Source organism: Zosterops lateralis, assembly GCF_965231275.1.
Source record: "Zosterops lateralis genome assembly, chromosome: 14".
In the NCBI taxonomy this organism is placed as follows: domain Eukaryota; kingdom Metazoa; phylum Chordata; class Aves; order Passeriformes; family Zosteropidae; genus Zosterops; species Zosterops lateralis.
The window spans coordinates 11106342-11132803 of NC_139774.1; the positions used below are offsets into that span (position 1 = coordinate 11106342).

General features: G+C 42.5%; 2 protein-coding genes across 4 annotated transcripts in view; one reads left to right on the plus strand and one right to left on the minus strand.

Annotated features, from left to right (window-relative positions):
• CNOT6 (CCR4-NOT transcription complex subunit 6) overlaps nt 1–10242 on the plus strand; it is a 32734-nt gene extending 22492 nt beyond the window's left edge. For all 3 annotated transcript variants that reach the window (XM_083871799.1, XM_083871801.1, XM_083871800.1), the window contains exons 7-12: nt 852–1009; nt 1520–1674; nt 2648–2802; nt 3778–4008; nt 5297–5499; nt 6148–10242. In XM_083871799.1, the coding sequence (XP_083727925.1) occupies nt 852–1009; nt 1520–1674; nt 2648–2802; nt 3778–4008; nt 5297–5499; nt 6148–6360 (1115 nt within the window). In that variant the 3' untranslated portion in view covers nt 6361–10242. The remainder of the gene's footprint in view (nt 1–851; nt 1010–1519; nt 1675–2647; nt 2803–3777; nt 4009–5296; nt 5500–6147) is intronic.
• Nucleotides 10243–20958: 10716 nt separating this feature from the next.
• LOC310914966 (uncharacterized protein) lies at nt 20959–25684 on the minus strand. Its single transcript, XM_083871484.1, has 2 exons — nt 25596–25684; nt 20959–23892 (listed from the first exon to the last, which is right to left on the minus strand). Exon 2 carries the CDS (start codon nt 23888–23890, stop codon nt 22901–22903), a length of 990 nt encoding a protein of 329 aa, XP_083727610.1. The 5' UTR covers nt 23891–23892; nt 25596–25684; the 3' UTR covers nt 20959–22900.
• Nucleotides 25685–26462: the final 778 nt, after the last annotated feature.

Below are 26462 nucleotides of genomic sequence, written 5' to 3' on the forward strand. Positions count from 1 at the left end.
CATGATGTTAATGCAGCTTCTGTTTTATTGTCACCTGTTTATTTGTTTTCAAAATGCTAGACTTTGACGCCAGTCAGCCCAAAATTCTTTTCCTCAGTTCTCTGTATCTTCAAACAATGTTCTTGTTTCTTTTTCTTGCATTTGAGAGGAGCTTCCAAGTATCTCATTGTTGTACTACAAATTCTTTAAGTGCTTTTTAAAAACAAACAAACCTAAAAACCCAACAAAACAGCCCCCAAATCCATGCTTGCTGGATTACCTGTCAAATTGCCCCAGCCTGTCTCATTATTACTCCTGTGTCAAATTAATACAGAGAAGAGATACTTCTTGTCCTATGCCTGAATGGCTTTTTGAGGTGGAAGTATTTGAGGGGTTCATAAGCCTACACTTCTTCTTTGTGGGAAAGGATCCTCAGCCTGCCTGTGGATCTCTTACAGTTTGTGGTGGCCATAATTAAGGTAGATTTTAAAGAATCTAATTGTAGACTTGCAGACCTTTGTGTAGCTGGCAAATACAAGTGTTCAAATATGCTTACTTTGTTTTGGATTTTTTACAGTACAGCACCACTTACCATGAAACATATTTTTCTGCTCTTCACTGTGTTAACCATATAAAGGGGGGGTGTTTGTTTCCTAATTAAATGCTAGAAGACAGCTGCCATAAGTCCAAACATGTAATTTGTCTCCCTAGAAGAGCTAACAAATTTTTTTAGCATAGATACACATGCTGTGTTTTGGTTGAAACAAATGAAGCGCAAATTGATAAATTCACAGAAGACAAAAGTCAGGAACATAATTGTATTTTTTTTTTCTTTAATCTATCAGTGTGTAAGTAAAATTATTATTTTGCAGCCTTGTTCTCTGTCATGTGTTACAACGTCCTCTGTGACAAATATGCCACACGGCAGCTGTATGGCTATTGTCCATCCTGGGCCTTGAACTGGGAATACAGAAAAAAAGCCATTATGCAGGAAATACTGAGCTGCAATGCTGACATCATAAGTCTGCAGGTAAAAAAAAAATACACCATTATTTCTTTTCTTTTTCTATTGCCACGTGCTGGTTTCTTCACATTAAGTGTATTTATAGTAAATGGTCTGTTTTCAAAACCTTCTGCAAACAAAAGAAAAAGAAGTGATGTTTAGAACGTTATTTGTTGCTTGACATCAAAAGAAGGCTCTCAGCCCCCGCAGTTGGAATGGGAACCAGCAGCCCCTGATCAAAGCAATGTTCGTGGGGGTGTCTTTGTGCCTGTGTGTGTATGTGGGGCTGTAATTGACACATTTTCAAATAAGAGGCTTGAGATAATCATAACTCCAGGGATTACAGAAATTCATTTATATTTTCTTAAAATAGGGATATTGCTCTTGAATTTGCATTCTCTGATGTACTTAATTCTTATATTTTTTTCCCCTTAAATCTAATTTGAAAGTGATTTACACTTCTGAAGAGTCTAAATAATATCTGTCTTCTATATTTTGCTAATAGAATGTTCATGCTGTGCTTCCTTAACTTTACAGGAGGTTGAAACAGAGCAGTACTACAGTTTTTTCCTGGTAGAATTGAAAGAACGTGGCTATAATGGATTCTTCAGTCCAAAATCTAGAGCTAGGACAATGTCAGAACAGGAAAGAAAACATGTTGATGGTTGTGCAATATTTTTCAAAACAGAAAAGTGAGTAATGTGGTTTGCTGAGCCTTCTGTTGTCTCTTGCTGTCTTTTACATAATTTCTCAGGTTGGTCTATAGTTCGAACAGTTGGGCTTTAAGTGTCTTTTTGTAGCCAAGCACAGGGTTTCATACAGAGCATTCCTACCCCTGGAAAGAGTGGTTTATATGAGAGAACATTCTGTGTGGAGCTAGCAATAAAAAAATTAACCTTGAAATACTGAGTTGAATGAGATTTCATTCTGTTTGAGCAGTGCTGGTTGGGAGTTCACTAAATTATCCTTCACTTGTTGAGTGTGGGTGTCCCAGCCATTAGGTGATAATAACAGAAAATGAAGGAAATAATGAAAGATGAAGCAGATTTTCTTGTCTTTTTTGAGTAAAGGAATTTGTAATCCCCCAAATTGCTAAAATAAGGCCTGAGATGAAATTGACTTTTTGATACATTAGCCTTTGGTAAAGCAAAGGAGAAGGTATCACTGCACATTTCTGTAAAAAAAACCCTAATCATTTAAGAGCTGCAGCACTTTCTAGTTGTGTCATATTGCACTTGTACAACTTTGGATATGATGGTAATAATGTCCTTTCCTGCTTCCATTCCTGTGTATTCACAAGTAGGTGCCAGGTTTGCTACCCAGTGGCTTGGAAAATTATTTTGTCCCTCTCTGTTAAATTTCAGTATTTGAACTAGGTATTTGAACTAGGAACAGATGCAGAGTTAGAAACAAGCATGACTTTTTAAAAATATCTCTCTCTCTTAACAAAATCTTTTAATTGTAACTAAGGTACTATATACTACATGAAAATAGCTAGGAAAACTCTTATCACTTCATTTCAATTTCAAATTTTATGAAAATGATGTGACTGGCTGAGATTTTCACATCATAAATGTGCTTGAGCTTTAATTAAAAGGAGAATTATTGATAGCATTTCCAACTGTATCTGGCTGCTGAAAAAAATTGCGTATGTTTTTCTTTTAGATTTACTTTGGTTCAAAAGCATACCGTTGAGTTCAATCAACTAGCAATGGCAAATTCAGAAGGTTCAGAGGCAATGCTGAACAGAGTTATGACAAAAGATAACATTGGAGTCGCTGTTCTGTTAGAACTGCGAAAGGAATTGATAGAAATGTCATGTAAGTCTCATTTCATTTCTTTTTTAAATAGGTGGTATTTTGTAAATGAAAAAAAATTACTCTTGTTGTAATAAACAAGAGGAGGAACTAGGTTCTGCAGGTGAATTTGGCTTTGCAGGTCGTATGTTCAGACAAACTTATTTCCAAAGAAGATTTTGGAGAAAAGTCATATTGCTTAAATGATGAGGTTATTTTTTTTCCCCCACTTGTATTTTTAAGGAAAAAAAAGATATAAAAACTTGAGTTTGAGTGATTTTGTTGTTTAGTTTTGGGGATTTTTTTCTTAAAATTATGTACAAATACCAAAGAATCAGTTGTTGTTAGTTGTGTTTCTAGATCATGTATCTCCATAATTTTAACTTACTTTCTTTACTGTCACGCTTATACAACCTCTTTGTTCTGCCCTGTCATTCTTAATTTAGGAAATGTAAATTGGCTTTATAAGTATCACAGTGGGAAGCTACTCAGCCTCTGTTATATTTATCCAAATGATATTTTGTTAATTCAGATTGTAGCAAACAAGCCTTTTAAGAAACACTTCCAGGAAGAGAGGTAACTTAAAATGTGGATAAGTTAGAATTCAGAGCTTGGTGCCTAATGAGGTATGAACAGAGCCTGTTTGCTATCATAGCCTGAGGAAAGCTGCTGTAATTTTTTAGAAAAACATTATTTGCCTGTAATTAGGATTATCTGTTACTTATGTTAATTTTCAGTCAATACAAAAGCATTACATGTAACAAGATAGTCTGTTAGTGGTCTTGAATGTGAAATATCATTCCTAATGCTTTATATCAACTAAAACACTTCCTAAATATAAGAGGAGTTATCTGACCCTCTTCCTTCAAATTATATTAACGCTCTTGAAGTCATACTGGTATTTTATTTTTTGTTCCCTTAAGCATTTTGTTTAAATTTATGTAATAGTGTTTTCTTTCGCTGACTAATGATAAATAAATAACTGAATTTAAATTTTAGCTGGAAAGCCACATCTTGGGATGGAAAAGCAGCTAGTTCTTGTAGCTAATGCACATATGCATTGGGACCCAGATTATTCTGATGTGAAGCTGGTTCAGACTATGATGTTCCTGTCCGAGGTAAAGAACATTATTGATAAAGCTTCTCGTAGTCTCAAACCTGGTGTTTCGGGAGAACTTGGAACCATTCCACTTGTACTGTGTGCAGATCTCAATTCTCTACCAGACTCTGGTAAGAGTTCTATTTCTTATTCTTTAGACTGTTTCAAGTGTGTAACAATGTTAAGTTTTTCAATTTAGAGAATGTATTGTTTGATAATAAAAGCTCTAGACATGCTAAGGGGAGAGAAGGAGGAGAGAGAAGGTAGGAGAGAGGAGGAGGAGAAAGAACCGTTCCATTTGTGACCTTATTGCCTGTGCTGTAGCTGTGTCTGGTGTTTCAGAAGCATTTCCACTGTGATTATGTTCTCACTTTGTTCCTGTATTTTTTAAAATACCTTCAAAAAATAACTGGAAATATGAGTGTGTTGCTGATAATTTGGTTTTCTTAATTTTAAGTGTGAAAACATTATTTTTTTACTTTTAAATTTGCTACCATACAATCACTTTCTGTCATGTTTTAGAACTTCTAAAATTCAATACATCCCCTTTAGAAGGGGACTTTCCAGAGCTGTTTACTAACATGGAACTTTGTTTCTTGACTTGGTGGCACTTTTATAAAGTGCAAGAAAAGAACACATTCAGTGACTGCCACCTTGTTTACTCAGGCACCCAGCTGAAGTGCTGTACTCAAGAACCAACCTTCCTTCTTACTGCTGGTTGCTCAATCTTATCATCTCCATTCCTGGTCCCCTTCCTTCTGGCTTTATCTTGGCAACTCTTAACATCTGTTAGGGTTTTAAGGAGCAGTTATTGCTCAGCAGTAATGGAAGTGGGATTCTTTTTGATCCCAGGAAGGCCAGTATCACTAGTGGTGATTGCAATGACCAGTTCATGTGTCTGGTTGTGTTTTCAGAGCAACTTAACAGCTTCTTTTACCTTCCAGAACTTTAACACAGCTATTCTGACATTGAGGCACAATCAGTTTTCTCTGACACAAATCTAATCAATTTGGCTTTGCAGCCTCTTTAACTTCTTTTGAAGTACTGTTTCAGAGGCTTTTTTGCAACACTTTAGCTGAAGAACATTGAATGGCAGGACCTGAGCATAAAAGCAAGAACAGGCAGCCAGTAACTAGCCTTGAGAGAATTTTACTTCTGATTTTTTTCATTTTTCCCCTTCCCAATCTATGCCTTATTATTTTTTCTGGTCAAAGTATGTCTCTTTGTTCTAGGTGACATTTGCTCTTGATACACATTGCCCTGCCGTCTTTTAAAAGAACTACAGTTGATTGTACTGTGTATTGTTAAGGTTTTGGTTATGTAAAGCCTAAAGTTGTGTGTCTGACTTCAAGTACCTACACGAACTTATTTGCTGAATGTTTGTTTATACCTTCTTGTTTGTAATGTGTCTCCTCACAGGTGTTGTTGAGTACTTGAGCACTGGTGGAGTGGAAACAAACCACAAAGATTTTAAGGAACTGAGATACAATGAAAGTCTTACTAACTTCAGCTGTAATGGAAAAAATGGGACAACAAATGGAAGAATTACACATGGTTTCAAGTTGAAGAGTGCCTATGAGAATGGTCTAATGCCTTATACAAATTACACATTTGACTTCAAGGTAAGGACTTGCTTATATTTTGGAGAAGTTTTCCATTTTCAAGTGTAACAAAAGTGATTTGTTCTGTGAAGTTGTTATATAAGTAGCTAAGTTTACCAAGTTTATACTTAAAACAGAGCAAACTAGAATGCCCAACACTTCAGTCTCCTAGAAACTGTCTTATTCTTTTTAATAACTTGCAATAGCTTTGCAAGAGTTGGGATGCTCTTAACCTTCCCTGTAAACAGTGAGAGTTTGTATTTTGATACTCCAAGCTAAATGACAGGGGCACTTAAGCTGTCAAGTGCAAGGAGATAATCCATGTTCCTCTGGAAAATTCTCAGTTCTCTGTTGCCCAGGGAAAACAAAAATTGGTTTTTTTCCTCTTCAAAATCAGCAAAATGTGATTTGAAGCTCTGTAGGAGGTAGGAAATTGAAACCCACAAAAGCACAGCAGAAGTGATAAAGAGTGGCCTTTTCTTTTGTTTTCCTAATCTATATTGAGCATCCCACTGGATAGAGGATGAAGAAATCTCCTAAATTGTGATGTGCTATAGAGAAGGAATGGGATATTTCATTACTTGTAGCACTGAGTTCACCTCTTGTTTGGAATAATAACTTGAGACAAGAATAAATACTAACAATAATTTTTTCTCCCTTTTGTTTTAGGGTATTATTGATTACATCTTCTACTCTAAACCTCAGCTAAACATACTTGGCATTCTTGGACCTTTGGATCATCATTGGTTAATAGAGAACAATATAAGTGGTTGTCCACATCCACTCATCCCTTCTGACCACTTCTCACTTTTTGCACAACTGGAGCTTTTGCTGCCTTTCCTGCCTCCTGTAAATGGAATCCATCTCCCTGGCAGGAGGTAGTCAAATACATTTTAGAGGGCAACCTCAATCTAACTTGTACAATTGTAAAATCTGAATATAGAGGAGTGAGGTATGGCCAACAGGGATTTTTTTTTTTCTTAATAATCTTAATCTTAAATCTAATTATTTGCTAAAGACATAGTAAAAGCCAGGTGCTATCAACAGACACAATTCTGAGCCCAATATACTTTGTATACTGTTCCACAGTGATTGGTGCATTTGCACCTTTCTTTAATACGTTACAATTAACCTTCCTGTTTCTTTTCTCCAACGTGACATTTTCATGCCTTGAAATAGGGAATTGTTATACAGTGTATTCTCTTTGCACAGTTATCTGTAGCACTACTTTTTTGAGGCCAGTAGGAACATCCACAGAACATTCTCCGTACTTCACTCCCTCCTTTTTCAGACTTGTTTGTAAAATATAGAATTTGAATTTAGCCTTTATTGATTGTATATGAACAACAGAAAACCTGATTTATGAGATTTTGTACTTTAAAAAAAAAAAGAAAAATCAGATTTGGAAAATGATTGTATTGTAAACTAAGGCTAAATTTTTATCTGTTTTCATGTGTTATAAAGGCCAGCGTGTAAAAGAGGTTGTCACAGGTTTTCTCTGCTAATGATTTGCACTGTTAGGGTTTTGTTAGCCCTTTTATACTACTTTTTATGTTCAATTGAGAACGTTGCTTTCAAAATCCAAACCTATAAAATCTTAATATCTTACAGAGTTAAGGAAATACATTCTATTTCTGATTAATTAAAAAAAAAAAAAAGAGAGGCATAGAGTTCTTGCAGAACAGATAAGCTGAGCAGTGAATATAAGTAGACCTGTATGGATTGAAAATTATTACTTGATGTGTACACACTCAGACATTTTTCTCATTTCTAACTTTTGAAGTAAAATCTAGGGATACTTGTGTACAGCTTCTTCATTTCTGTTTTAAATATTTGTCCTATCTCCACTGTGCCTGCTTAAATTTGTTCTCAACTAGCACTGCCTGTGCATGCAGAGAGATCCTGTGCATCCTCTTTTATTTTTTTAAATAATGTTAACACTTGTGAAAATTTTATGAAGATACTTTTGTATAAGCTGTGGCATCTTTTTTTCCTTTGTGAAGCATTGAATATCACACTTTGGAACATGTTCAGGTTATGGGTACACAGTTTCTAGCTTCTAATGCCCATGCACTGCTTCTTTCAGTGTCATTGCACAGTGCCGTTGTTCCCACTAAGAGTTACTATCATGTGGATTCTCTTTCGTTTGTGTGTTCCTCAGTTTCTGAAAGTATAATTCCTTGAAGATAAAAACCTAGCCCTACATTTTCTATTAATGAAGCAGTGTAAAATAAATGCATCTTCAGTACAGGTCCCAAAGACAATTCTTCAGATCATATTTTAAAGTGACCAAGTTTTATTTTAAAGTGTCAAGCAAGACCGAAGTTATAGTGTACCCTCAGTGCCATTTGTGTCATGAAGCCAAGTATGTAACAGCTTACAAATTTAACTTGTCTGTTTGTATCCTGAAAGGGAGAATTCATCATCTCCTTAGACTAATACGACTTGGATAATAAATATAAAAAAAAAAATTAATAATGGAGATAGAGCTTGGTCTTAAACAGCTTTTGTTTCAGCTGCGGGCAGGGAAGCAAAAGGACACTGAGCATTAAGAGAAAACTTTCTAAATATTATGAGGTTTTTATATATAAGAAAGTGAATTGGTAATAATGATTCAAAATTTTATTGAAAAGTAGTCAGCACACACGTGTGCTCAAACCGTTCTGTTTTAAGCTCAAAGTAAAAATTGCAAACAGTTCGGATGTGTAAAATGTACATTTTAAAATTTCAATACGAGAAATTTTGATCTTGAATCCTTGTCTGGGACCTGATCTCTTGGGGTTATCTTGTTTTGGTTTTAGTTGTAAAAACACCAAACATGTCCAGTTTATAATCAGTACATTGAAATGCTGGTAGTATTGCTGTAGTAGATTTAATGCGTAGTGTTATTTTTTTTCTGTTTGTTTTTTGGGGTTTTTTTGTAAAGTGTGAATAAAAGGTGTTTTACTCATGTTTCCTTAATGATGTCTTGGTAATGTACATCATGACAATTTCCAGAAATGATGAGCCAATTTAGCTTGTCAGACTAAGCAAACTATTTTTGTTTTCTGATATCTGGATTGTGTAAGGAGTCCAGAAAGCTTTACAGAAGGGGAAGGGAAGCACTTACTCATTTTGTATTTTTTTAGAGGGGGATAATTTACTTTAATAGATGCTGGAGCTTGAGTGCACTTGTTAGATTCTAAAGGTTTGAGCTTTATCCAGTATGTGTTCTCCTCTATTGCTTAGTCTTAAAAAATATTTGAATTTATGACAGCATGTGAAAATATGGCCCCTTGTGCGTTTGGAGACACAACTGTTCCTGCTTAGTCACCTTATGGTCTAAGGGTCCATTTGAATAACCATTTCCTCCAGCTTTTATGGTAGTCCATCAGGTCCTGATTGAAAACCCTCTGAATCCATTGAAGACACTCCTTTGACTTCTCTGGGTTTTAACTGGACTGCAGCTGTGACTCAGGGGCTGAAGGAAGGAAGGAGAAATGTTTTGAAAATAGGAAAAGACCAGATGGCACCAAAACAGAGCTGAGATTAACTTTGTCAAACAATCTTTCAAAGAAAATACATTCTTGTGTCAAACAAATCTAACTCAAAAGTCTCAATTTCCAGCTATAACATAGAATAAGGCAATAAACCTTCACAAAATCAAAATGTTTGCTTCATAGTTTTTAACATGAAGTGGTTATTTGCAATATTTTTATTCGAGGTGGTTTTGGGTGTTGCCATAATGTACCTTCAGTGTTCTTGTTGTAAAAGCACATATAGCAAAAGTCACAGAACGTCCTTGGGGTTGTAAGGATTTATTTAGGTAAGACCAGGCTTTTTTCCACTTAAAGTACACTCTGCCATATCTTGTCTAGTTTTATTTACATTTAACAAGAGTTCTGGGTGTCAAAGTGTAAATTGAACTACACCTTTAACTAAAACAATTGTTTAGAGTACAAGACTAATACCACAAGTTACTGCTTTTAACATAACACAAGTAGGTGGGGGGGAAGAGCATATAAATTGGTGTGTGTTGTAATTATTTTGTCCTTTTAGCAGCTTTAAATTAAAGGTAAATTTGGCTAGCATTTGACTGAACTGATTTTAAGAATATTGTATGCATTTGGTGTAACTTCAGCAAATCTCTCAAGGTTGTTTTTTTTTTAATAGCAGGCTTAGAAAATAGCTTATGCTTTGCTTTTTCAACCATGCAAAACCTGTATGAAAGACAAAATAATTGCAACACCATTGTGGGGGAGGGGGGAAAAAAACCCTGATTACACTGTAAAACTTTGAAAAGTTCAGTTAACCGCTTCAGTAGCAAAGCCTTTCTCATTCAGCCGGACACAGTATTTTTTAGTATGTTAACTGCTATTCTTTTCTTTTGGTTGCATAAATTTGTAACTCTTAAGTGTCTTGGTATGTTTAAGTAGTGTCTAAAATAGAATATCTTAGTCTTTATTCACAGTACTTCTGTATAATGTGTAATGCACTGGACTAACTCTTGTTTACCATTCATGTAACAAAAACCAGCACATTATCTGCACTAAGCTCAAAGAATGTTGCATTTGTCTATAGGCAGCTCTTCAATAAGATAAATGGGAAACTGAATATGGTCTGATGGTAAACAAGGGCTTTTACTGTTCTCTTCAGTGGAACTTTCTTCTTGGTCAAATTTTAACTAGTTAGTATTATATTTATATACAGGGTCTTCTTTTTCTTTACCAATGTATTTTCCTACTCATAGCTGACCAATAAATCCAGTATCTGTTTCAAACCTTCTTGAAGTCTAATTCATGTTTTAACTTGATTTGTAAAGCTCTTCCTCAAGAGTTACAGCCAAAGTGAGTGAAGTATATGAAGAGTATAATGGAAACATGAGGAATTTGATAATCCCAGAAAGACTTTGCTGTTCTTGCTGCACCAGAAATCTCCTCCAGTCAGCTGGGTTTGGATTACAAAGTGAATGATCAGAAATGCCTCCAGAGCTCATGGAGAACCTTGTCCAAACCTACTCAGAGCTCAACCCCTTGTCTTCATAGCTGGCATCCTCTGACCTTCCAGGTCAGTCTGTAAGGTCAGTTGTGCAGTGGAGGTTTTGTCTCAAGTCCTGTAGACCCCCCTCCTTCCTTCCTCTTACTGCTCCAGAAGCACAAAGTAGGCTTTGGGGTCTGACAGTCAATTTACTATGGGAGGGAAACAGAGTTTCAACTTCTTTTTCAGGAATGTGATTCAGCAAACTCGTCATTTGTGTATTTTCATACCTCATTCTTCCTCTGGGGGTGCCTCTGTCTCAGGGTCTGTAATGGTGCAGCCTCAGCACGTTTGGTGTGATGTTCCCATCACTGGCAGCAGGAAACATCAGACACCTGAGCACACCTGTGTGAGTGTGGAGCACTGAAGCACCCAGTACTTCTCAGAGCCCATGTTCTGTATGTTGGTGCTGCTTTGCTACCAACATAATAAATAAATGATCTAATTCAGTGTTCCCATAAATGCCACAGGCCCCAGGATGTTCAGCTTATTTGTAGGTTTAAAACGTGCTCTCTTGAAGCAGCTGTAAGTCCCCAGCAGTGTGATGGGTCCCTTGCAGGCCTAGTTATGATTGCTCTTTGCTTTTGTCCCTTGGGTGAGATGTTAATTCCCACCACATTTGCAAGATTGCCACTAGATGGAGTGGGAAACACAGACTTCAGCTGCACACAGCCTGAATCTATTTCAGTGCCATGAACAAAGTGTAGCTTGTAGAATTATTCTGAAGAATATTTGTGGGAATTCAGGCCCAGGGATAACCTTTTCTAGTGGCAGCAGTTGGTTTGGTAACATCCCTGCCAATTAGTACTGGTTTTATAAATCCAGCTGTCATGATGGGAATGAGAAGGACATACTTGGTCCGTGGTGACAAAATCATTCAGTAGGGTCTTCCCTTGTTGTATTTACCTACTTAACATTATGTTTTCAGCTAAGTACAGTTGTTACATGGTTCCAGATTGGAGTTTACAAGGTCTTAAATAGTATCTGCAAACCTGACATGCATGTATGGGGAGAGCTGTTTATAGAAAAATTGCCAAAATTGGCAGAGGCCAGTGTTCTTGTCAGAGAGTAAACAGCATCTCTCCCTCAAAGGCAAAGGACTGAGCTGAGCCTCTGTCCTGTCATCCTCAGCCAGGTCAAAGAAATCTTGTCTTTGCTTAACTTGCAGTTAATAAGCAAATAACTGGAACTATTTTAATAGAATTGACTACACAATCTCTCTGGACAGACTGGTTACTGGTCCTTCATACCCCATGTCCACTGGCTCTTCAGCGATAGAAAAAAGTTGGATTTGGGCCTTCTAGGGTGAGAATCTCCCAAATCAAAGCAGTGTGGCTTGTCTTTTCTACTGGCACTGGTGAAGCAGAGGAAACCTTAAAACCTGTGGAATTGAGCCCAAAGAGAAAAAGGTAAGTGGAAAGGACAAGACTATGCCAGGTAGATGAAGTGACCTCTTGGGAGAAGCCATACTTCACTAAAGGTGAGCGTTCTGGTCTTTTTCTTGCTTTTCATCCTCCCTTTCTAACCCAAAGCCAGTAATGGTTTACTCTCTAAATGTTCCCTTACTCTGTATGGAAAGCAGTAAATCTAATTAAGCTGTTTATAGGGATCTTTGGTACACTTGAATATTTTCTTATTCCAAAATAAGCCTAGTGTTCTCACAGATTATCAGTTTTTAAAAGATAAAACGGTACATTTTGGTTAAGTCTCCCTAGTGTATCAGTGGACAGTACTGATTTATTTAAACATGGTAGATGTTTACTGTAAAAAAGCACACACTACAGAAAATAAAAAACATACATACCCTCCTTTTGGGTTTTAGTGACCACAGAGATTAATTAACATATTGGTCACTTGATGAGGCTACACGTTGTTTTGTCTTGTTTCTAGTTTAAGTTTTCTCTGCAGTTTTCTGGTCTCTGGGGACATGCCAGGCTCCAGTGGCTTGTGAGAGTGCTTCATGACCAGCATGGTGGGGGGATGCTGGGGACCAAGTCCTTGCCACACTTGTGCTCTCACGTGAATCACAGGGGGGCATGTGCTGCCAGCCGTGGAACAGCTGCTGAAAGGCTGAACAGGCTCAGGAAGATGAATTACAGGTTACTGTGCAAAGGAAACCAAATGGAGATAGTGAATATTTACCTTGGTTAATACCTCTGAAAACTGAGCTTTGGGGAGAACCTCATCCCACTGTGCAGCTCTCTGGAAGGAGGCTGTAGTCAGGTGGAGGTTGGTCTCTTCTCCCAGGTAACCAGCAATAGGACAAGAGGAAATGGTCTGTCAGGAAAAGTTTAGATTGGATATTAGATTTCAATAGAAAATTTCTCCATGAGTTGTTAAGCACTGGAACAGGCTTCCCAGAGAACTGGTGGAATGGCCATCCCTGGAGGGATTTAAAACATGTTCAACTGTGGTACCTGGGGATGTGGTGGGCTTGGCAGTGCTGGGTTAATGGCTGGCCAGTTTGCCGGTGAATGAAAACAACTAGACACTGTAAAACTCTACATGCATTGCCTAGTGAGGCAAGATCAAATCAAACATGCTTTTCTTTCAACTGCTCTTTGATTTTCGGTTTCTGACTTCACCAATTTATGTATTTTCATGTCCTTTGCAGTGTTTTAAGTTGGTGTGTGAGGCAGCTGAAAAATGTTTGCGCCTTAACTGTTCTGTGAGAGGCTGTACACCTGTGTAAGTGGGGCTATGCCTGCTAATGCTTGCAGGTAGTAAACTAGGAGTATTCCTGCTGTAAGTTCAGGTAATATACTACAGGAAGGATTGGGACTCCCCTATGTAAAATTTTCTCCCTCGGGTGGAATAATCCACAGATCAGTGAGGGAGGAGGGAGATGAACAAAAGGTAGAAATTTGGGTCAAAACAGCCAACAGGAAATTTTCCATTGACTCCACTGGGCTTTCACTGGGAAAACAGGAGTGCAGAAAAATGAAGTTACCACATGTGCCCATGGAACAGCCTGTCTTCCCTGAGACCTGTCCTAACCCCCAGGGCCCTGCAGGCACGAGGGCAGTGTCTGACCTGTGGCACCCAACACAGGATTCACATTCCACTGAGCAGAGTTTACCTTTTTGCTGGGTCCAGTACAAATCCCTGGCGTGGCTGTACCATTTAATTAAGTTTTCAATTTGACGGTGTGAAAACTGCAGTTTCAACTTGTTACATCATCCTCAGGAGTCAGTCAACCTTTCCCTTACATTTGTCTGTGTATTACTCATGTCCTGCAGGAACTGGTGAAATGAATAAAGAGAAAGAACCACCTGGCACTGCAATACATGTTCCTCTTTTACCTCTGTAATTCTTTGCTTGATCTGGAAAATCTGGAGGGTTTTATATATATATATTTATCTTTTAAATTTTTTTTTTCTTATATGTTTGGCTAATCCTATGAATCTTTGTCCCCTAAATAGGAATGATTCCTGTTCTACAGAAAGCAGAAATAATTCCAAAAACCAGCAGCTAGCTGAAGGTCCTGGGTGTCTGGGTGATGGAGCAGGTCACACCTGCAGTCCCCAGCCTGGACTCTGGGATTGGTTCTACTCCCTCTTGTCCTGCAGGTGAGAATCTTATCCCATGAGCTGAGGGATTTTAGCAAGGGTAAAACTGCTCTGCATTCAGGCAGATCAAATGGTCTGAGGAGAGTACAGAGCCATGGCCTTGTCCTGCCTTCTGCTCCTCTCCACAGCAGGATGAGCAATGTGCCTTCAGTCTGTCAGGTGGGTTGGTTCCCCAGGAAAAGGAGTACATGTGGTGAAGTGTTTCGTTTTCACAAGGATTTTAAAAGTACTGTACTGCTGGCTTGGAACACTCTGTACAAGGTTCTGAGAGCAGTGACTCCTTAAATACATCTGCAAAGGTTCTGATCCATAAGTCTGCATTGTCTGTTGAAGTACAGTGGAGCTGAGAGACCTTGGGAGCCCGTGTGGGTCAGGATGTGAGTGCTTGTACCAGGAGCAGTAAAATCCAAGAGTGCAACTGTTTTATTGTGGTCCAATCAAAAAACACTTCTCTAAAAGAAAAACAAATGTGTGACAAACTATGGTGTAAATATGGTGCTTGATGCCTTCTGATGAGAAAGGAAGGATTCTAATAAAGACTAATTACAATGTTTGGTTGATAGCTGGGTCCTCACAGCCCCACAGATTTCTGAGCCTGGCAAAGTGGGACAGGCCATATTAACCATTGCTATTTCTGGAAGGACAGGGAAAAGGGAAACAATAAAAACAGTTTGAATTTCCATTTGAAATTAAATTGCTAGAATTAGTAGTAGATGAAACTAAATGTGGTGGAGGGGTTTGGGGAGAGTTTGTTCTTTGTCAGTTTTGGAAGGAAATACAAAAATGAATGGCTTCGAACTGACAAAAGGCAGGGTTATATTGGGTATTAGGAAGTTCTTCTCTGCAAGGCCCTGGCAAAGATTCCCAGAGAAGTTGTGGCTGCTCCATCCCTGGAAATATTCAAGGTCAGGCTAGATGGGGTTTAGAGAAACCTGGTCTAGTGGAAGGTGTCATGGCAAGGAGTTGGAATAAAATGACCTTTAAGGTCCAAACCATTCTATGATACTATGAAAATTTTGAATACAAGGGACATCACAAATTTTGCCAAGCCTAATGAGGTGACATTTAAATGCTGACAGGTTTTCCTTCCTAGCCTGTATCCTTTGCAATGGACTGTAGGAAAGAGGCTTCATCTTTGGGTGCAGAATCCAAAGATTTCTGCTGCCTGTCTGAGACCATCAGGTAATTTTCTGTTGGCAGCATTAGCCTCAATGAGGCTTTTCTCTCAGAATCCTGTTGTTGAAGACAGAGAAATGTAATGAAGTGAACTGATGTGCTCAGAGCAGCTGCACTGCCCTTGCTGTCACATGCAGTGCCTTGTGCCTGCTGCCCAATTGTGCCAGGAGCACTTTAACGTGTCAGAAAAATGTGCAGAGATTATGGATGTTTGTCAGCATCTTTCCACTGAAAAATAAAATCTAGTAAAAGGTTATACTGGGTGCCCCAGCCTCCACCTTTTACCTCCATGGCAAGTCCCACCTTGGAGCACCTGGTGCAGAGTCTGCCAACCTGGAGAGTGAACTCTGTTCTAAAATCCTGAGGATTTTGCTCTTCTTTTTCCGTATTGCAAGACCCAATCTCTTCTTCTCTCTTAAGTGGTGGAAACCATCACTCCCATTATCCTCCTGCCACTTCCCTATAATACCACTGTTGGCCTCTGGATCCAGCTATTTACCCCACATGTTTTTCTTGTTAACACTATTGTAGTTATATAATTAATTTGATTAATTACACTTAGTAAGTTTCAGGGTGGAGACACAAGCAGCTCATCTGCAGCCAGTTTGTTGTGCAGTTCATTCCCTTCTTGAGAAGTTGTTGATTCTGAAGCTTAGAGACAGCAGAGGAAGAAAACTTTTATTTTCTGCCTCTAAAATGACAAGGGGAGGGTTTTGCTGAGTGCTGTAGCATGGATCAGTTGTCACTTTGGTCTCGAGGACTTCCTAAGCAGGCAGAGCTTTATTATTCCAAGGGAAGAGAAGACACTTTACAATAGATCCTGCTATTTTGCTTGTTGCTATAAAAAGACTGGGAAAGGGAGGTGGGGAGGAATCTGTTCTAAACCCAGCTGGTATCAGCTCAGCCCTTCAGGGAAGCACAACACTTAATTTGTCTTGTATTTCTTTGACCCAGTTAGCATTGCATAAACGCTCCTGATCACAGGACTGTCTAATCCTCCCTTGAATCCTGCTGAATTTTATCTTGTTGACATCCTGCAGCAATTGATTCCAGGAGTTGACCCTGCACAGCAAAAAGGCTGTGTTGTTTTCTGTCTGTGCCCTCGTTCCAGCAAACCAGGTCTGAGCAGAGGCAGCATGGAAAGTCAACAGAGAATTTGGCATCTGAGGCAGGGATGTCATCATCCCTCGAGGGCTGGGGATGCCTCACACCCCAGCACACCTGAAGGGAAGCTGAACATTGACCGAGCAGCTCAAATGTCACCACAGCCTGCCTGTGCTTTATGTCACCTTGTAGTGCCTGAAGGAACAAGTGTAGTGATGTTTTGGGGAGGGCTGGGACTGAACCAAGCTGGGAGCAGCAGCAGAATCCCAGCTGCAGCCACTCTGGCCCGTCCCTATCAGCTCTTCTGGGCAGCAGCAGGAACTCACCTGCAATATTTGTACCACCAAACCCTTCTCACCAGCAGACAGCACCAGTTGTTAGACACTCATCTGTCCTAAATTGGAGTCTGGAATAGGATTTGGATATTTTGTATTCAAAACTGGGCATGATCAGGTCTGTGCTTGTATTTGCAGCCCCTATAAAACAGTTGTGTTTTTTACTGTTCCCCACAGCTGGCTCTGTGAGCAAGGACCTTGCTCAGGTTCCTTTGCCCTTTGTGCAAATCAGCCTCAATCTGAAGCCCCCAGTTCATCCCACTGATGAGGCTGGAATGGTTTGTAGGCTCAGCCAGTGAGGGATGGCCACTCTGAGCATTTACACACCTCCAGCTCAGCATGGCCTGGTGGGAGGCTGACACTGATAAACAACCATGAAGGGCTTTTGTGAGCCAAAACAATTTATTCTGAGCAGTTTTTGATTCTTCTATAGCATGACCTGAGGGGGAATGTGAAGAACATCTGGAGCAAATTTGGTATTTCTTGTGTAATTGTTTTGGAGCCTGGACACTTGAGATGTGGCATCTCCCTGTTCTGAAGCTGAGCTAGTAGAGCTCAGCCAGTGCTCGTTGAGTGAATTGGAAAAACATAAAATAATTAAGGTTGGAAAAGCCTTCTAAGATCACTGACTTCAGCACAGCACTGCCAAACCCACTGCTAAACCATGGTCCTAAGTGCCACACATACATGTTTTTTGAACACTTCCAGGGACAGTGATTCCACCATTTCTCCTGGCAGCCCATTCCAGGGCTTGACAACCTATCCAGAAATTTTTCCCAATACCTCATCTAAACCTCTCCTAGCACAACTTGAGGGCATTTACTCTGGTCCTGCCCCTTGTCACCTGAGAGGAGAGACCAACACCCACCTGGCTACAGCCTCTTTTCAGAGAGCTTTAAAGAGCAGCCCAGCACCTCTGATATAAACTATTTTCTCTCCCACATTCTCGCCATCCAGGAAAAAATAACAAAACATTCAGTTAAGCACAGCTGACTTGCAAATGTCACATTGTGCTGCCAGATGAGATGTGGCAGTGTCCCTGCTGGCTCCTCCTGCTCTCCCCATGCGTGACCACCCGCCCTGCAGAGCAGGGATTTGCTGATCCTCAGGGACAAAGCCACTGCAGGTGTGTGAGGCACAGGCAGATAAAGCCTTGTGGTTTACACACAGTTTTTGCTAAGCTCACAGCAGGCTCATGGGCTTTCAGCTAGGTTAATTTAAAAGCAAAGACGAGAAACAGTTGATTCAATGCTAATGCACACAAATAAATAAACTAATAATTTGGTTTTCCCTATCAGCTGCTATTAGAAATCCGTGCTTTAAATGCAGCAGAAAATTATTCCCATTACAAGCCCATTTCAAAGCACTTAAAGGCTCCCTTTGATTTAAATGGCATTTGGTCAAACTTTATGGAGCAACAAGCTGGTATTCTAAAAATGCCCAGTTTTTCTACAGCTCTTTGCAACAGTCCTAGGAAGCATTGCCTCCAGGACCATTAATTCCAGGAAGGCTGCAATTACCAGGAACAATATCTCTCTATTTACACAACATGTATTTTGCATCAGCTCTAGCTCGTGTCAAGCAAATTAGATTATACTTGACAATCCCTGAGCATGGGGAAAGGCCACGGGCCCATGATGTGGCACTTCAGGGGTCATCCCTGCTGTCAACTGTGCCCCACATAAGTGATGCCAGCCACCAAAACACGTGTGGGTCCTGGTGAGCAAAGCAGAGAGCTGTGCCTGGACATTCTGGCTCCTCAAACCCAAGCAGAAAAGCTTTCAGCCATCATTTCAGAGCTCTCTTCTGCCCATGGTTACAGTTGCAAATGGAAAATACAAAGCACTTTGCCATTAATCATGTTGCTGATGGTTCAGTCAAGGTTTCATTCAAAGCTAAGGGATTCCTGCTTATCACTAAATGCAGTTTAACTTCATTCTGCACCATGATAAATGAAGTTAGTCTGCACTTAGAAAGTCTGAAAGTTAATTAAAATTTGCCCTCAATGAGGAATTAGGCCCAAACGCAGGCACTTCAGGGCAGGAGGAAAGCCTGAAGCACCACCCACAGAGCCCCTGCTTTCAGCTGAGGCATCCTGGTTTTGCCTTGGGCTCAGGTCTGATCTCCTTAAAAGGTGGGAGCTTTAAGGTTTCCTTGGAGCTTTAAGAGTTGGATTTTTTTCTGAAATTAAAAATAGCTGCTTCAGTCCTAACTTCAAAGTTAAAGACCTTTTTAGAAACTGATTTTGCCAACTTTGCTCATACCCCTCCAGCATCTCCCTTCGATCTGCTCCCCTTGTCTCTCACATGGCAATCCCTGGCTGAGAGAGCCCCATTCATGTCATATCCCTGTCTGTAACCACTCTGCACTGGCTCAGATTTTGGGTTGTTTATCAACATCTCCCTTGCTGGGTGTCTGTGTGGGCACAGAAAGGCCCCTCCTGGCTGGGTGAGGCTTCTGAGCAGCTCCTGCACTGCACAGGTCTGATCACCAGAGACAGGATTGTGGGGCTGTTGCTTCTTCATCTTTGGTTTCAGCTGATGGGTATTTCTGTCATCTAAAAGACAAGAATCTGAGGAAAGAGTGGGACAGTTTTCTTTCTGCCTTGCCATCTCCTGTTTGTAAATTCTGGTCATGATTCTCTGTGTCCAAATGCATTTACTGTTTGCAGCAGGAAGAGGCTGCATGATCATGCAAGCAAAATTGCCATGTTAGCTCACAGTTTGCCTGTGAACTGGATGTGAAGTCTGAGACTGAAAGCTGCCGGTGGGATTTGGATACCAATTCCCCATTCAAATTAATCCAAATCCCTTTGGCAGTTCTGATGATCTCAATAAATGAGATTTTTCTGCCGGTGACTTCAAATGCAGAGCCTGCCATGAGATTGGCCATGGAAGCAGCACGGCTTTTATCTCTCTCTGTGACCTACATTCCTCAATCAGGTTTTCTTTCTTGTCTGGTAGCACTTCCGAACAGGCAGCAACTTCTACAGACTTACCCTGACCAGTGATTCCTCAGGGGCTGTTCTGCAGAGAGGGAAAGAGGGAGAGCATTTTCTGATGGTCCCGGTGTGCATCCATGGGGTGAACAGGGAGAAAAGTGCTCTATAACTACAGGCCACATTATCCCATCCAACAGTAGGACTGCAGGCTCCCTCACCAGCTGGGGAGCAGAGAGGTTGTGACAGAGGAGTGATCCCTATCCCCTCCCCAAACTGCCCCAATCCCCATCCCCTCCCTGAACTAGCCCAAAGCACATCTGCAGGAGGTGGGTGATGTTGTACAGCTGCAGAACTGCCTCATCCAGGGAACTGGTGCGTATTTAATTATGCAGTGATTTCACAAGGACCAACATGGTCATTTCCAACAGAACTGATGGTGAAGAAGGTGAGGACTGTGCTTTTCAAAACAGGACTTAAGTGAACCTGGATAGAAACAACCTTCCCTATCTGCTGCCTCCATCTTGTGTTAAACCAGCGTTTCTTTTCTTACCTGTCAGAGCTTCTACTGCACAGCTGGAATTCCTCAGCCTGGGGCTCCTGGCCCTGCCACCTATCATCCCTCTCCTGCTCAGAGCTGCCCTGCTCACTCACCACCAGCCCCCCATTTCCCTCCTCCCTCCCCTGCCTTTCCAATTCTATGACCCCAATTTGCTCATGTCTCTTTGCCCCCATCTTTGCTGCATCCCAGCAGCTTTGGCTCCTCTTGCAAAACCCAGTTGCTGGAGTAGAATCTCAGTTTTCACTAAAGAGAAAGTATTCTGCAGAAAGAGGCAGTTCACTCCAAAGCTTCATTGCTCCAAACCTAACTCCAAACTCCTGGTGCTCCATGGGCACATAGCAGCTGCTGCTGAGCAAACCTGGAACTGACACTGGGTTTTTAAATGTCCCCAGCTCTGAGCCCAACCCTGGGCCCACCCCAGCCCCCACAACCTGCTCCCAGCCCAACATTAGAGCAGTTGGAGGCTTTCCCCAGTGTGTCCTGAGTTGTAGCTCTCATCTGCTGCTGTGCCTCTTTGCTCTGGAGAGAAAAGGTGATGGGTTTCAGGGTGTAGAGACCTGCAGGATTATGTGGCAGCTGAGAAGGAATCACAGTCCTGGGCAGCAGCTGCTGAAGGGGTGAGGTGTGAAGGCCTTTGGTGACCTGGTAGAGTGAGAAGGTGTTTGAATGGCAAGACACACCCCAGGTGCTGATCAGACCCCCACTAAAAATAATCCCCCGTGGAATGCAGAATGGAAACAACAACGGGATGGAAGGATTTTATTTGTTTCCTCTGTCAAAAGCAGTGATACATGCAGTTGGCACAAGACTTGTTAGGCATTAGAGTCATAAATATTCACATGGAGAGAAATTTAAATGACAGCAGAGCAGTGAGGACAAGCATCACTTGAACCCCAACATTTTCCTGAGAAGGGAGGGACAGGTGTGGAGGAGGCAGAGCAGGTTGGGACTTCCAGGATTCAACTTTCTCCATCATCTTTAATGAATGCTGGAGACACCTTCACTTCTGTACTTGCTGTGTGGTTAGTTCAAAAACAGAGCTAAGAAGCAGCTCAGCTCCATAGCACTAATGAGTTTCAACAGAAGAAAAAGATATTTGAGGTAAGAGATGTGAGGATGAGAAGCTCAAACACTCTCACCTTTTGATCCTTTGAACATATTTACACTCATGTTGGTACTGAGTAGAAGTTGCTTTTTCATTTAATCTGCTTGAGGGTGGTTTGGAAATCACTTGTGAGCATTTTTATAATTGCAGCTTTCCAATGCTGTTTCTCATCTTAGCTGCTGTTGAGCAAACAGCCTGGTCCCTCTGCTCTATGCTGTGCCAAAACATTTATTCCTAGTAGTAGTAATAATTAGGCTGGTATTGCTTTGCAGTTTTCTCAGCTATATCTCCTGACTGGCTATGGAGAGTGTGGCACCAGACACAGGGGGGTGAGGTTGTTCTGACTGCAGGAGAAAGTGCCCATGGCAGCTTCTCTGATGGAGAAGTCTTTGTGTGGCAGGGAGGGATGGCCTGGGCATGTGTCCACTACTCCATGCCAGGACCTCCCAGCCTTGTGGGAATGCTTCTCATCCTACAGACATCCCATGTAGCAATACCATCACTATGAGTTATTTGTATATGCTGTGTGCAGGATGGTTGGAACATGCACAATTGTTTTTTCCATGTTTCAATCTCGCAGCACGAAGCAAAGCTCAGTCAACATCAGCACAGTCAGGTAGGTGAGAATACAGAAGCACAGGTATGAAGGGAAACACAAGTTACTATTTTACATTCAGGTTCTGTGAGCACCAGCTCAGCATCCCTAGGCTGCCCCTCAGCCAAGGCTGCTCTTCTGAGCCTGCAGAGCTCTGTGTGGGCTCATGGGGCTCCTACACCTGAGCAGCAAATCCTGTGGGTGCCCGTGGTGTGCAGTCTGGCTGTGACAGTGCAGAGTCCAACATGATGCCTGTTTCTTTACAGCTGGCTCCACAACAGCCACAGCACTGCCATGGCAATGCCCACCAGGGCTCCCAGCTCTCCTCCTGCCAGGGGTAAGTCCAGGAGTAAAGGGAACAGAGTCGTGCCAGGGTAAGCACCAGGGAAATCCCCACCCAAGGATTGTAATATTCTCCATGTTGCCCTCCAGCAAATCCTCATAAAAGACTTCTTATGACTTTTAAGAAATATTTCTTTATGCTACTGCTCTAATGGATGACCTCTCCAGTGGGATCCTGGTGCAGAGGCAGGGATCTATGGTGGGTCTCCCAGTAAATGTTTGTATCAGAGAGAGTGCATTTCGTACTGTCCGAGCCTTGGGCAAAGGGTTCCTTTTTCAATAACTGTTCCCAAGTGTCAGCAACATCTGGCTGCCTGGCATTGGCTGGAAAGCACTGGTATTTCAGTGTTCCCAGTTCTTCTCCAGCACAGATGGGATTTGTGTTCTCTCTAGCTCTCTCCAGCTTTTCTTCATGCTCAGGGCAGTTCTAGGCTGTAGGTGGGAGGAGATGCTTTATGAACTGTTGCCTTTCCAAAATGAGAACTGATTGCTGTTTCCTTAGCAGATGAGACTCTGAATTGTCCCTTTGCCCACGGATGAGGGATATGATGGATCACAAGAGTCTGCCTGACTCGCATGCATGTTCAAGCCATGTTTTCTGTGTGAGGACTCCAGGGAGAGCTGCTAGAGCACAGGGTGGTTATATCTTGTGAATAAAATTATTCTAAGCAGCTACTTCTTCACACTTCAGCAATGGCTGGGAGCAAACAAGCTTTTATCTTTGCTTCTTTCCAGATGCATCTGTGCTCTGAAATCCAGTTATGGATGGTGGCTTTTTTAGGTACCTGGAAAGACTCGAAGTATCTCTGCTTAGTCGGAACATCACCCACGACATTTTTGTCACAGTGAGAAGTTTCTCTTCCTTCTTTTTCATCTATGCCTGCTGTATTGAACGAATTCTGCCTTCTTGCAGAGCAGGGCAGGGCTGGGTTTCCTACAACCTTGCCTCTGGCTGAGGGTGCCAATAGCCCTTCAGTGTTAATGATCATAGGGCCATTTTCTTTCTGACTGTGATTATTCCCTAAAACTGTTCCCTCATCCCTTCTGAGATACCTCAGCTCTGAGCATCCTGCTTCTTTCTGAACTGGTCTTGGGGAGGGAAGCCTTGGAAAACTGAACACTCGTGGAAAACTGGTTTTCCCTGTGTTTTTTTCTTCCAGGTTTGTGGGATGAAGGTCATCATTTGGGGCAGAAGAGTTGCACTGTGAGTAACCAGTGCTGGCACTTTCACCATAGGAAGAAGCCTTAGAGGAGCAGAGATTGCCTGCATTGGTGTAAATTTGTTCCAGGGGGTCCTCCCTGGACCAAAAGTTGGTTTCTGCAGGTGGGACTTTTCCCAGTGGCACCACATTCGAGATGAAATTGCTCAATTTACATTTTGACCTTTCCTGCTGTGTCCCCGCAAGCGGTGGAGAACCTGACACATCTTCAAGGGTCTTCAGGACCTTTCTGTCCTGACCCTTATGTCTGCTTTCCAGAAGGGCTGGGAAGGTGGGTCTGGCGAGGTGGCAGATGGATTGGATGTAGTCATCACTGGAGTACGAGTCTGGGCTGGCTGCAGCACTTCCAGCACGCTTTGGGTTGCTGCTGGGATCCTCCATCACTTCCTCATGGGTTTCCCGTATGGTTGGGAGAGGTTTTGAAAGGCTCAGTCTGATCCGGGGTGCCATGGCTGCAAAGGACAGAGCAGACATGGTCAGCGTGTGGAAATCTGCTGTGGCAAAGAAATCCTGGGCTTGTTTCTACCTGAGCCACCTGATGTCTTCTTGTGGTAAACAGGGCTGTTAACAAAAACCGCATTTTATAAGTTTGCTGGCGGTACTTTTATATCCATGGCTTCATAAAGAACTTCATAAATGTACCAAAGAAGCCAAGTCAATAAATGTGGCAGTAAATAGAAGGTTCATTAAGGACATCAGCAATGGTGCTTCCTCCTGAAGCAATGCAAGGTTGCACAGCCAGAGAGGTGTAGGGCAAGGGCATGAGCTTGTCTCACTGCCCTTGCTGGAGCAGGAAGGCACAAACTACTCCCTTATTTAATGCTCCATGTCTGTTCACTGTGACAGGGCTCTGACTTAACCCTTGGTCCAAGCAGGCAGGAGCTGAACCCAAGAGGAGAGGAGCTGCCTTTCCCCTATGAGGAGCACCACCTAAATAAAGCAACATCACAGTGGTCTCTTCTAGAAGCTGTAGGTGCCATTGTACAGGGTCACTTTTGTCCATAGCTCATAAATGTAGCTATAGAGAGGTAAGGCCTCCCCTGAATGCTTACATAGGGTCAAAGGGATTTAATTCATGTCCTTTATGTATAAATACTCATCCTCAACTCCTTTTTCAGGATGAATTTCTGTAAAACTGCTCCCATTACTCAGTTAAATATACTGAATTACAAATATTTCAGTATATTTTGTGCTGCAGTGTTTTCTAACTGTACAGATTTTTTTTTTTCTCCAAACACTCCCCCCCGTGCTTTGCTTATCTTTCCTTCTGGCAGAAATGACCACATAGCCTGTAAATTTTTTTTAATTTTTGTTTTTACTGCTTGCCCCAGCGAAATTTGTATGTGACTAATCTGCAGACACAATATAGCTTTGTTGTGTGATTAAACACAAAAGTGCCTTGCTGGCTATTTTAATACCTTGCTTGTCATTCTGGCTTTGTTGAACCTCCCTGCAAAGCTGCAGCTCACACACGGAGCACAAATGAGCAGCTCCAGCCCAGGGCAGAGCTCTCTGGGTGCCCATCCCTCCCCAGGCTGCTGCTGGCCCTCACTGGTTTTTCTCAGGCGCTACTGGTAAAGCCAGACAAACTGGGATTTGCTGACCTGACAGCAGGAGATGCTCGTTTTAAACCTCAGGGCCTTTTTATTAGCCTTTTCCCCGCCTGCTCTGTTTCTCTCATGTCTTCAAGCCTTAAAGAAAAGGCTGGTTCCTCCCTCCCCGCCCTGCCAGCCCTTTCCTGAGCCGGGCAGTGTCACTCCAGGCCCGGCAATGAGGAGCGGCCGGATGCTCCCGGCCAGGGGCGCGGGCATGTCGTGTTAAATCACGATAGCGCTAATCAGTAACTAAGTCCTGCCAACGCGCCCTTCCCCCGGAAGGAAATTAAATTACCTATTTGCAGTAAAACTCTTCGGAGGATGGGCTGGATCAGGTCCCGCCCGGATGCGGCCCCCCCTGCCCGGGGCACCGCGCTGGGGTGGCGGGGTCACCTCCCCATCACCTGCGGCCCCCGGGGAGCATCACCCGCTGCCCTGCGGCTCCCCTTGCACCGAGCCTTGAGCATCCCTGGCTGCCAGCGCCCCGGGTATCCCTGGCGGCCCCCAGCCCGCAGTCCCTGGCCGGCCCCCTCCCCTCCCCTCCCCTCCCCTCCCGTTACCTGCGGGCTGCGGGCACGGGCGGCTCTCCTCTCCCCTGGCGGCTCGGCTCTGCCCCGCTCCCTGTTTCCAGCACGGGAGATGTGCTAACACTAACCCATGCGCCAGCTCCCTGCCTCAGTCAGCTGATCCCGCCGCCTGTTTTGTTGCTGTTGCTAAATATATCCCCTGGCTGCCTGCCCTGCCCTGCCCCAGCCGCAGCCGGCGGGCGCCGAGGCACCGGGGCAGCCCCGGGCGCGGCCATCGCACATCCATCCCTGCGGCTCGTCCATGGCCTGCCGACAATTCCCCGTGGGGAAGGGGCTGCGGGGCCCTGCTGCGGGAGGGGAAGGGCTGCCTCTGCTCCAAGCTGGGCTGGGAAAAGAGGAGCCGTGGTTCCCTCATGCTTTATTGCTGGAAGGGTCCGTAGGGTTTGGGACTGTTTTTCTTCCTTCTCTGCCTTAATTTGTGAACAAATTTGTGCCGGTTTGCCCAAGAGGCAGTGGGGGTTTGCAGCTTCGTTAGTGCTGCTCTCTGCTCTCCCCTGTCCCTGCTCCAATTCTGCTCTGAGCTGAGCATCCCTGGATTGAGCTGTACCATCCCGGGATTGAACTGTACATCCCGGGATTGAGCTGTAACATCCCGGGATTGAGCTGTAACATCCCGGGATTGAACTGTACATCCTGGATTGAGCTGTGCATCCTGGATTGAGCTGTAACATCCCGGGATTGAGCTGTACATCCCGGGATTGAGCTGTGCATCCTGGATTGAGCTGTAACATCCCGGGATTGAGCTGTACATCCCGGGATTGAGCTGTGCATCCTGGATTGAGCTGTACATCCCGGGATTGAGCTGTAACATCCCAGGATTGAACTGTACATCCCAGGATT

Bases quoted from the DNA above. Each gene is read 5' to 3' on its own strand.
- LOC310914966 (XM_083871484.1), bottom strand. From the start codon at position 23,890: ATGGCACCCCGGATCAGACTGAGCCTTTCAAAACCTCTCCCAACCATA.